General features: G+C 43.4%; 1 protein-coding gene across 1 annotated transcript in view; it reads left to right on the plus strand.

Annotated features, from left to right (window-relative positions):
* The first annotated feature begins 210 nt into the window (after positions 1–210).
* slc2a9l2 (solute carrier family 2 member 9, like 2) overlaps positions 211–12,579 on the plus strand; it is a 390,861-nt gene continuing 378,492 nt past the window's right edge. Inside the window, exon 1 of the mRNA XM_060829178.1 lies at positions 211–288. Within this exon, the coding sequence (XP_060685161.1) occupies positions 211–288 (78 nt within the window). The remainder of the gene's footprint in view (positions 289–12,579) is intronic.

The following is a 12,579-nucleotide window of genomic DNA, read 5'->3' on the forward strand; positions in this document are numbered from 1 at the left end:
GACTCAATCCCAGGTCCCTGGCACTGTGAGGCAGCAGTACTAACCACTGAGCCACCGGAGTGTCCTGAATCAGTATGGGTGGAAGTCAGTAACAGGAAAGAGCAGTCACTTTATTGGGTGTTTTCTGTGGACACTCCAATAGCAGCAGAGAGGTGGAAAAACAGATTGGACAGCAAATCTTGGAAAGGTGCACATGTAACTGTTGTTGTTATGGGTGACTTCAACTTCCCCAGTATCAATTGGAACCTCCTTATTGCAGATGGTCTGGGTGGAGCCGATTTTTGTCAGGTGAGTCCAGGAAGGATTCCTGGCAACAAGCCAGGCCAGATGTCAGATATCTCGGTGGGAGAGCTTTTCAATGACAGTGACAATAACTGCCTCACCTTAACATAGCCATGGAGAGGGATAGTAACAGACAGTATGGGAAGATATTTAACTGGGGAAAGGGAAATTATACTGCTATTAGCAGGAGCTGTAGAGTATAAATTGGGAACAATTGTTGTACGGAAAATGTGCAACAGAAATGTGGAGGCTGTTTAAGGAGCACTTGCTGCGAGTGTTGGATAGCTTTCTCCCACTGAGACAGGCAAGGAATGGTAAGGTGATGGAGCCTTGGATGACAAGAGAAGAGGAGCCTATCATCAGAGGAAGAAGGAAGCTTACTTAAGGTTGAGGAAGCTAGGATCTGGCACAGCTTTAGAGGATTACAGGGTAGCTAGGAAAGAATTTAAAAAATGGACTGAGGAGAACATAGAACATAGAAAAATACAGCGCAGTACAGGCCCTTCGGCCCTCTGTTGCTCCGATCGAAACTTACCTAACCTACACTAGCCCAATAACCTCCATATGCTTATCCAATGCCCGCTTAAATGACCATAAAGAGGGAGAGTCCACCACTGCTACTGGCAGGGCATTCCATGAACTCGCAACCCGCTGACTAAAGAATCTACCCCTAACATCTGTCCTATACCAACTTCCCCTTAATTTAAAGCTGTGTCCCCTAGTAACGGCTGACTCCATACGCGGAAAAAGGTTCTCACTGTCAACCCTATCTAAACCCCTAATCATCTTGTACACCTCTATCAAATCTCCCCTAAACCTTCTTTTCTCCAATGAGAACAGCCCCAAGTGCCTCAGCCTTTCCTCATACGATCTTCCTACCATGCCAGGCAACATCCTGGTAAACCTCCTCTGCACCTGTTCCAATGCCTCCACATCCTTCCAAAATGGCGACCAAAACTGCACACAATACTCTAGATGAGGCCACACCAGAGTCTTATACAACTGTAACATGACCTCAGGACTCTGGAACTCAATTCCTCTACCAATAAAGCCCAGCACGCCATATGCCTTCTTCACAGCACTATTTACCTGGGTGGCAACTTTCAGAGATCTGTGTACATGGACACCAAGATCCCTCTGCTCATCCACACTACCAAGTAGCCTACCATTAGCCCAGTAATCCATCTTCTTGTTACTCCTACCAAAGTGAATGACTTCACACTTACCTACATTGAATTCCATTTGCCACCTTTCTGCCCAGCTCTGCAACTTATATATATCCCGCTGTAACCTGCTACATCCTTCTTCGCTGTCCACAACTCCACCGACTTTCGTATCATCCGCAAACTTGCACACCCAGCCTTCAAGCCCCTCCTCCAGGTCATTTATAAAAATGACAAACATCAATGGTCCCAAAACAGATCCTTGTGGAACACCGCTAGTAACTGCACTCCAAGATGAACCTATACCATCAACTACTACCCTATGTCTCCTTCCAGCCAGCATATTCCTAATCCAAACCTCTATGCACCCTCAATGCCATACCTCTGTAATTTTTGCAGTAGCCTACCATGGGGTACCTTATCAAACACCTTGCTAAAATCCATATACACTACATCTACTGCTTTACCCTCGTCCACTTCCTTGGTCACCTTCTCAAAGAACTCAATAACGTTTGTGAGGCACGACCTGCCCTTCACAAAACCATGCTGACTATCCTTGATCACATTATTCCTATCCAGATGTTCATAAATCCTATCCCTTACAATTCTCTCAAAGACTTTGCCCACAACAGAAGTGAGACTCACTGGCCTATAGTTACTAGGGTATCCCTACTCCCCTTCTTGAACAAGGGGACCACATTCGCTATCCTCCAGTCTTCTGGCACTATTCCTGTAAACAACGACGACATAAAAATCGAGGCCAATGGCTCCACTATCTCCTCTCTAGCTTCCCAGAGGATCCTAGGATAAATGCCATCAGACCCAGGGGACTTATCTATTTTCACCCTTTCCAGTATTCCCCAGACCTCTTCCCTACATACCTCAAAGCCATCCATTCTAATCACTTGTGACTCAATATTCACATCAGCAACAATGTCCTGTTCCTGAGTGAATACTGACGAAAAGTATGATTTAGTGTCTCTCCAATCTCCTCTGCCTCCATGCACAACTTCCCTCTACTATCCTTGACTGGACCGATACCTACCCTAGCCATCCTTTTATTCCTGACATACCTATGGAAAGCCTTTGGGTTTTCCCTAATCCTACCAACTAAGGACTTTTCATGTCCCCTTCTCGCTGCTCTTAGCTCTCTCTTTAGATCCTTCCTGGCTACCTTATAACTCTCAATCGCCCCTACTGAACCTTCACGCCTCATCTTTACATAGGACGCCCTCTTCCTTTTCACAAGGGATTCCAATTCCTTATTAAACCACGGTTCCCTCACAAGACCCTTTCCTCCCTGCCTGACTGGTACATACTTATCAAGGACACCCATTAGCTGCTCCTTGAACAAGCTTCACATATCATTTGTGTCCTTCCCTTGAAGCCTATTTTTCCAATCCACGCATCCTAAGTCATGCCTCACCGCATCATAATTTCCCTGCCCCCAGCCATAACTCCTGCCTTGCAGTGCACACTTATCCCTCTCGGTGAGTAAAAGTCACCGAGTTGTGGCCACTGTCCCCGAAGTGCTCACCTACCTCCAAGTCTAACACCTGGCCTGGTTCATTACCTAGGTGGGGCATGAAATAACCTTGGTAGGAAGGATTAGGGAAAACCCAGAGGACTAAGAGAATGATCAGAGAGAGGGTAAGGCCGACTGGGTAAGCAAGGTTTTATAAAAGATTGAGAAATACGATTTATGACATATTTGGAAAAACAAACTTTGATTAAAGGTAGTCAGCATGGCTTTATGAGGGGCAGGTCATGCCTCACAAGCCTTATTGAGTTCTTTGAGGATGTGATGAGACATGTTGATGCAAGTCGAGCAGTGGATGTGGTGTATATGGATTTTAGTAAGGCATTTGACAAGGTTCCCCAGGGTAGGCTCATTCAAAGTTAGAGGAGGTATGGAATACAAGGAAATTTGGCTGTCTGGATACAGAATTCTGGCCAAAAGAAGACAGTGAGTGGTAGTGGATGCAAAGTATTCCGCCTGGTGGTCGGTGACCAGTGGTGTCCCAGAGGGATCTGTTCTTGTGCATCTTTTATAAATTACTTGGATGAAAAAGTGGAAGGGTGGGTTAGTGAGCTTGCCGATGACGCGAAGGTCGGTAGTGTTGCAGATAATGCCAAGGGCTGTTGCAGGCTCCAACAAGACATTGACTGGATGCAGAGCTGGGCTGAGAAGTGGCAGTTTGAATTCAACCCAGATAAACACTAAGTGATTCATTCTGGGAGGTAGAATTTCAATGCTGAATACAGGGTTAAAGACAGGATTCCTGGCAGTGTGGATGAATAATGGGATCTTGGGGTCCAGGTTTATAGATCCCTCAAAGTTGTCGCCAAAATTGATAGTGTTGTTAAGAAGGCGTATGGTGTTTTGCCTTTCATTAACAGAGGGATTGAGTTGAAGAGAAGCGAGGTTTTGCTGCAGCTCTATAAAACCCTGGTTAGAACACATCGAGAATATTGTGTCCAGTTTGGTCGTCTCATTATAGGAAGGATGTAGATACTTTAGAGAGGACACAGAGGAGATTTACCAGGATGCTGCCTGGATTGGAGGGCTTGTCTAATGAAGTGATGTTGAGTGAGCTCGGGCTTGTCACACTGGAGAGAAGAGGGAAGAGAGGTGACCAGATAGAGATGTACAATGTAATGAGAAGCATAGATAGAGTAGATAGCCAGAGATGTTTCCCCAGGGCAGAAATGGTTGCCATGAGGGGGTCATAATCTTTAAGTGATTGGACGAAGGAATAGGGGAGATGTCAGAGGTAGGTTCTTTATGCAGGGAATGGTGGGTGCATGGAACGCACTGTCAGTGGTGGTGGTAGAGTCAGAATCATTAGTGACATTTAAGAGACTGCTGGACAAGCACATGGATGACAGTAAATTGAGGGGTCTGTAGGTTAGGTTGATCTTAGATTAAGATAAATACGTGACACAATATCATGGAGTCTGTATTGTCCTGAAGATAAAAAGCTTTTTTTACAAAAGTTAAAATTAAAACAGAAGGGCAAAATTAGCAATTTTTTGTTTGCTGATCATATCATGGACATGCCTGGTGATTATGACATATTCTTGGTTTGCCTTGAATGAACAAGTTTCTTCTAAATTTCTTTTAGGATTTCTAGTTGGCTATCTCAGATAGCCTCGAGTTCTGCTACCTCTCAAGGGCAAACACTCTCTCTATATCGCCTCTACTAAAATTTATTAGAATTTTATATACCTTTTTTATTAGGTCATACTTTGTAAAGAGAAAAGTGACCACCTTGTTAATCTTTCCCTGCTATGTGTATGTTCATGTTTCTCTCTACCTTTGGAAATACTCAGTGCCGCTCAGTGCTGAGAATTGTTTTTGGGGGCAGGAAGCCTGCAGTGTATGCTTTGCCTCTGGATAATATTTTATACCACTGGTTTCCAATGGCCCAGCAGGATCAGCTCCTCTTACTTCCCAGGCAACACTCTCCAGCCCACAGGGGCTGACCATTCCCCTGCCTCTTGTTACTACGGAGTTGGAGATGCAGTGATGGTCAATTCACAAGATGAATGCAGATTTTTGTCTGGATGTCAGAGTGAATTTACAAATGTTATGCTTCATGTGGAAGTGAACATAACCGTGTCAATCTACACTTTACTTTTCAGTAAGTGTTACTCATTGCGTATAGCTGGCAAGGTGATCCCTAATTAGCTACAAGGAGGTTTACTATCTAAACTAATTAAGAACATGTACCAAACTCCAAGGAAATTCTGAAGATCAATCACAGTGAACTTGAAAAGTTAACATTTCTGTCCACAGATGTTGCCACACTTGTTGAGCTTGTCTGGCATTTGTTGCTTTTAAGTTGCAAACATACCTCGTTAAGTTGCATTTTCATAGTGATTTGGGCTTGGTTCCTAAGTGAATCAGTGCTTAGTTCCGTTACAGTTGTTTAATGATTGATAGCCTTGTTTTGACCTGCTGAAAGTGAACACATGACCTTTTATAGTTTATCCCTCAGGGTAGTGACTTGCTTAGTAACTAGGTGGTGTTGATATATAATCTTTAGGATGTTTAGTGACATCTTGTTTTCAGCAGTTTGAAGAGGTGATCGGACTGTGCAACCTGATCGTTGAAGTTTGTCCACGAACGTATGCTCAGCTTTTCATTTTTCGCTATTTTTCCTGTTATCGTTAAAATTTTCTGTTATATTGACGCTTTGTTTTGGGGATGCCAAGCACCAAGGTAGAGTTCCAGTCAGGGTCCTAGAACTCTGGCTGTTCAATTCAACAGCTGGAGGGGTGAAATTCAACAAGAATTGGTCTGTATAACTCCTCTAATGAGGGCTTCATACACAGATTTGAGAGGGGGGAGCATTTAACTAGCCAGTGGGGAGGGATGGGGTCTCAGTATTCAGCACATTGTGGTGGGTCAGGTTAATTCTGTGTATGGGTCAAATCTTCAGGTCAGGGTGTGGGTCAGGTTAACTCTCTCAATGTAGGGGTTAAATCTTCAGCAGGTCAGGATGTGGGTCAGTTTAACCGTGTACGGGTTAAATCTTCAGGTTGGGGTTTGGTCAGGGTAATTTCTCAGTAGACAGGTTAAATCTTCAGCAGGTCGGGGTGTGGGTCAGGTTAATCCTCAGTGGGATTTATCTGTTCAGAGTGGTGGTCTTGGGAGGAAGTGGGGTGGTTCAATGATCACATGGGCAAAACTTTAACTGCCTGCTGATGTGACTTTAACTTGATAGGGGCAGAATTTTATCGGGAACTTCCTCTTCAGAATTGGTGTAAGTTAATGTCTTGCCCCTCTGTGTGAGTTTGGTGAAGGGTGACATTGAATCAGATGAGACGGTGAAGTAACCTTCCCATCTTCACCCCAATTACTGCGAGAGAGCCTGTGGCTAACCTTGATTTTGGAATTAACCCAAGGTGCCTAGTGTCTTAACCATTCTGGGATTATGATCGAGAGTGTGGTGCTGGAAAAGCACAACAGGTCAGTCAACTTCCAAGGAGCAAGAAAATCGGTCAGGAATTCACTTTCTCACTTTTGCCCATTCTGGGGTAAATAACAAGCAAACTTTTTGTAGCCTTGCTTGCAGGTTCCCAGGTGGCTCGCACATTTAAGAGCTCCAACAAGGGACCCAACATCAGGAAGGAGGGTGACTGCAGATAGCTACTCCTCTGAAATTTCTGCTAGTGCCCCTCCCTCCAACTATCTGCCAGCACTCCCTGTGCCTTGGGATTCTGTCATGATCCTGAACCTTGGCTAGGTGTCATACTGGCAGCAACCACCACCTCCCCAGAGGTGCTGGTGTTCCCAAAGAGGGTCTCGCTTCTGATTGGCTGGTAGCTCTGGATGATTCCTGGGGTACTTTGGTTCTGAACAAGGCCGTCAGTGCCCTCTTAATGTCTCCTGGCCTTCTCTAAAATAGAATAGAGACTTTCCTGAAGAAAAATAACCCACTAAAACTTGTGAATGAAGCAAAATAGTCCAACATATTTTGTATACTAACTCAAAATGTGCCAGTATGACCAGTGCATTAATTTCCAAGAATCTCTGGCTTTTTAATAGATTTTCTTTTGTCTTTGGGTTGCTCTCCAGTTGGTGGATAAGACCTCTGCTGCCTCCATTACATACTGTCATGGATCGGCTTGATTCTAGTGGATGAGAAATACTCCAGAAAAAGTCATAATCCTGCTCAAGGTGTGTTTCCTGCTGCAGGCAAGGTAGGGCAAGGATGGTGGTTTAGGTTTGTGGGCGTACAGTGTGCCTTGGGAGGATATGGGAGGGGTGCAATTACAGAGATTGGGTGCTTACCTAGGAGGTTGTTGACCATTGGATGGGTCTGATTGCAGGAGATGAAGTCATTGATAGCTACATAATGGTGTGGACGATGGGTGTTGAATTGCTTGGCAGTGTTGGTTATAGTGGGAGTGGGTGTCTGCTCATCGATAATGGTTTGGTGAGGGGGACTGTTAGTGTAAGGGACTTGATGACAGGGAGAGAAACGGGATGAAGGTTATGGGGTGTTGGGTGGCAGGGGCTGCAATGTAAGGTGATTAGACATCCCTTCTCCTCTTGGCTCCCATGCAGTGCTATGAGTTTGCTGTCCCACATGCAGACTTCCCACTGGTAGGTTCCTGAAGAAGGGCTCATGCCCAAAATGTCGACTCTCCTGCTCCTTGGATGCTGCCTGACCTGCTGTGCTTTTCCAGCTACACATTTTCAGGTTTCTGGAATCCTTTGAAACCTGGCCAGCCTGGGTTTAACATGCAACAGTGAGGCACACTACAATACGTCATGATTTGGAAATGCTGGTGTTGGACTGGGGTGTACAGAGTTAAAAATCACACAACACCAGGTTATAGTCCAACAGGTTTAAGTAGAAGCACTAGCTTTCAGAGTACTGCTCCTTCATCAGGTAGTGCTCTGAAAGCTAGTGCTTCTAATTAAACCTGTTGGACTATAACCTGGGGTTGCATGATTTTTAGCTTTGTACAATATAATACCTAATTATAAAACCCACTTTCTGCAAGTTGTTGGTTGCCCAGTCCCTATCCTGTCTCTTTCAAAACTGGAAATGGAAAGCTTCAAAGTTTGAGTTTGAGATTTTTAAATCTGAACAGTCCATCCTGTTTGTGGGAGATAAAACCTGTGATGTTAGGACCTATTTTATTTCTTGTTTTAGGATTTCTTTATCTCTGTAATAATGGCGATTGCATTGAGACATAGGGGCAATTTTAACACTGAACCGCATGCGAGTATGTATTTAAACTCTTCCAGTTTACTTATCCACCATTAAGATTCCTTCAACGCACCAAGCAGGGTCTTTTCTGAGTGGATTGCTAATTTATCTGTTCATTGATCAAATAGAAAGAAACTTTATGATTTTTTAAAAATGTCGATGTGATTAAAGCTGTAGCTACTAATGAGGCCTGTAATGGAGAAGAGCAGATATCTTAGGGTTGTAAGGCAGGGAGAGATGAGCTATAGAACAATCTAAAAAATAAGGATGAATATTTTAAGATTGAGCCATCATTTAGGGGAGTACACAGAGGTCGGTGGGTGTGCAATTGGAATCTGTAAACAGGCCACAGTGTGAGTTATGATTTGGAGATGCCGGTGTTGGACTGGGGTGTACAAAGTTAAAAATCACACAATACCAGGTTATAGTCCAACAGGTTTAATTGGAAGCACACTAGCTTTCGGAGCAACGCGCCTTCATCAGGAGGTAGTGGAGGGCTCGATTGTAACACAGAATTTATAGCAAAAATTTGCAGTGCGATGTAACTGAAATTATACATTGAAAATTGATTGTCTGTTAAGCCTTTCATCTGTGAGAATACAGTGATAGTTTCACTTCTTTCATGTGTAAATCACAAAACCTTTTTTTTAAAAGTTGCATTCTCGAGTTAGCTGTTAATGGTGATAGCTAGACAATATGTTGAAGATATTAGCCCCCTGTGTACTCTGTCTATGACCTGATGTTTAGATTGATTCTAATCTAAAAAGTGAGATAACAGCGTTTTACATAAATTCATGCAGTTTTTGAGCTCCGAGTTCTACATAAATGTATGCAGTTTTTGAGCAAAGTGCAATGTAACTCTGCAAGTACAAATTCACCCCACAAAATATATGTGTGCATGTGGGTCTTTGTCTGTGGGTGTGTGTGTGTGTCTGTCTGGGGTGGGGGTTGTGAGTGTGAGAAAGTGTGTGTGTGTGTAGTGAGTGCAGAGTGTCTTAAATCTGTGAGGGGGTGCGTGTGGGAGTGTGTCTATAAGGGTGTGTGTTGGTGTCTGTGTGTACCTGTGTCCGTGTGTATGTGAGAGTGTGTGTCTGTGTAGTACAATGGTGATCACACTACACACAGATATTCCTACACCCATACTCTCACATACACATGGACACAGGTACACAGAGGCACACACAGACACCTACACACACCATTATAGACACACATACGCCCACACTCACACATGCACCCCCTCACAGACTTAAGACACTCTGCACTCACTACACACACACACACTTTCTCACACTCACAAATCCCCACCAAGCAGACACACACACACATATTTTATGGGGCGAATTTGTACTTGCAGAGTTACATTGCACTTTGCTCAAAAACTGCATACATTCGTGTAGAACTCTGAGCTCAAAAACTGCATGAATGTATGTAAAACTCTGTTATGTCACTTTTTAGATTTAGAATCAATCTAAACGTCAGGTCATAGCTAGAGAACACAGGGGGCTAACACCTTCAACATATTGTCTAGCTATCACCATTGTTAACAGCTAACTCGAGAATGCAACTTTTTAAAGAGAAGGGTTTTGTGATTTACACATGAGAGACGTGAAACTATCACTGTATTCTAACAGATGAAAGGCTTAACAGACAATCAATCAATTTTTCAATGTATAATTTCAGTTACATCACACTGCAAATTTTTGCTATAAATTCTGTTATGATCGAGCCCTCCACTATCACCGGATGAAGGAGTGTTGCTCCGAAAGCTATTTAAACCTGTTGGACTATAACCTGGTGTTGTGATTTTTAACAGCGTGAGTTAGTACTGAGGCAGCCGATGACCATTTTCAGAAACTAAAACTTGCCAGCCAAAAGTATGTGTGAGTGTAGAGATAACAACAACTGGGATGAAGATTTCAGCAGAATATCTCTCTCTCTCTCTCTCTCGCTCTCTCTCGGCATTTTGAAGTCGGGATAAGCAGTTTCTTATGTCATGCCTCTGTTTGGGAAGCTTGACCCATTCAACACTAGCATGGAGGACCGGGCCCAGTTTGTGGAAAGAATAGTTTTTTGGTCCATGCAAACAACATTTTGGCAGATGAAGACTGAGTTATTCTCCTGATAGCCTGTGAAGCTGCAGCTTTTTCTGTTGTTCACAACCTAACTTTTCCTGAGTCACCAGACACTAAAACCTTTTTTGATATAGTTAAGGAATAGTATGACCCCAAGCCTCCATTAATTCTGAGATGTTATCACTTTTACTTGGCATTTCAAGAACCAGGGGAATCCATGTCAGAGTTTATGGCTGGGTTACGATGACTGGCAGAAGCCCGTGAATTTGCTTGAGATGCACAAGGTCCATCTAGGATGCAGGATTTATGATGTGACTATGCAGAAACACCTGCTGAAGCTCAACTGGACTTCAAACAGATGTTACAATTGGTGTTATCATTGGAAAACTGAGGCATGTGGAGCCTGAGTTGCAAGGTATTCTGATGAAAGTGGATACCGTGACCAGTCTGCATGAGGTGGGGGAACTGTGCAGGCAATTGCGTAGCCTCACTTAGGAAATATCCTGATCAGAGTAACTCTGCAGCTCAGCATGGTAATAAATATAACCCCCATGGTTGTGAGTGGTTTGATTCAACCTCAAAGTTGCCAGGAAGAGACACCGAGTGAGCAGGGAATCGAGTTTGTGATAGTGACCAGAGATAATGGCTTTGGTTTTCCTGTTACTGCAGTTAGTGGATGAACAGTCATTTTCTTCCACTGTCAAATATTGGATAAGTGGACTATTTTCGAAGCAGTGGAGAGTGACGTCGGTGAGGTCAAACAAAGTTACTCGTCGCACTTATTGTCAAGACTTTGTATTATTACAGTTTCAATTCTAACAGGTTAATGAGTACAAAAGATAAAAGTATATAAAAACAAATGTACATTTAATCACCATGAGCATACTGAATGGCAGAGCAGACTCAAAGGGCTAAATGACCTACTTTTTTTTTAGATTAGATTACTTACAGTGTGGAAACAGGCCCTTCGGCCCAACAAGTCCACACCGACCCGCTGAAGCGAAACCCACCCATACCCCTACATTTGCCCCTTACCTAACACTACGGGCAATTTAGCATGGCCAATTCACCTGACCCGCATATCTTTGGACTGTGGGAGGAAACCGGAGCACCCGGAGGAAACCCACGCTGACACGGGGAGAACGTGCAAACTCCACACAGTCAGTCGCCTGAGGCGGGAATTGAACCCAGGTCTCTGGCGCTGTGAGGCAGCAGTGCTAACCACTGTGCCACCGTGCCGCCCACTTCTGCTCCTATATTCTGTTTCTAATCATTTATTGAACTTGATCTAGAATAGGAAAGGTTAACTTGTGTAGGCAGAAATCAGTTTCCGGCAAATACTATCTACCATCCCGGAAGTCCAAAGTCTCATGGAATATACTTGTAATATGGCTGACACTGCCATCAGCAAATTATCGTCATTACGCTAATTGTAGCAAATGTTGAGGAGAATTTCCCCTTGTTCTTGGTCAAAATTCCAACCAATACAGTAAATGCTTCTCGTCAAGCCTATAACCAGTTTTAACTTGGTCATTTATTAGCCAAAAGTAATGATTCTAGTAGTTGTTAGCGTTTCCGTTTGATGAAGGAAACATTACTAGCAAAGGAGAAATTGTGAACAACGTAGTGGTAGTAAAACCCTGAAGTATCAGATCCTGGCTAACAAGTAGTATAAAAATTCCACCAGTCAGTTTATAACTTTTCATGTTGCTTTACTTTGTTTGCAAGGATAAATGTTTCACGTGCAGCCTATCAATTACTGTTGAATCAGTAACTGCATTTGACCTTTGTACATCTTAAAGAATTGATTTGCCAGCAGGTTAACCACGTAACTGAAATGTTACAAGTTTGAGGGTGAGCTGGCAGGTTAACCACTTGTGGGCAAAAATTTCATTTAGCAGTTTTAAATATTGCATCACTTATTGACAAATTTGTTTTGGATACTTCTCTCATTATTTTAAGGTAGATTATATGGTGTATAGCAGGGTGACCCCATGTTGCTGCAGATGGTTTTACACTTCTTCAGCATGAATGGTTGGTTAACATTAGAAATCTTTTTAAAAACTCTATTGTTTGTTAAAGTAAGAACTTGGATTTAAAGAGGTATTTGGAAATATTGAACTTGGATGTTGCTAAATGAGATGTTGTCAAAGGTTTTTTGTCTTGCACTCATGGAGGTGGCATGGTGGCTCAGCAGTTAGCACTGCTGCCTCATGGTCCCAGGTTCAATTCCAACCTTGGGCGAAGGAGTTTGCACATTCTCCCCGTATCTGCATGGGTTTCCTCTGGATGCTCCCACAGTCACAAAGATGTGCAAGTCAGGTGAATTGG

This window comes from Hemiscyllium ocellatum, chromosome 1, assembly GCF_020745735.1.
Source record: "Hemiscyllium ocellatum isolate sHemOce1 chromosome 1, sHemOce1.pat.X.cur, whole genome shotgun sequence".
Classification (NCBI taxonomy): Eukaryota; Metazoa; Chordata; class Chondrichthyes; order Orectolobiformes; family Hemiscylliidae; genus Hemiscyllium; species Hemiscyllium ocellatum.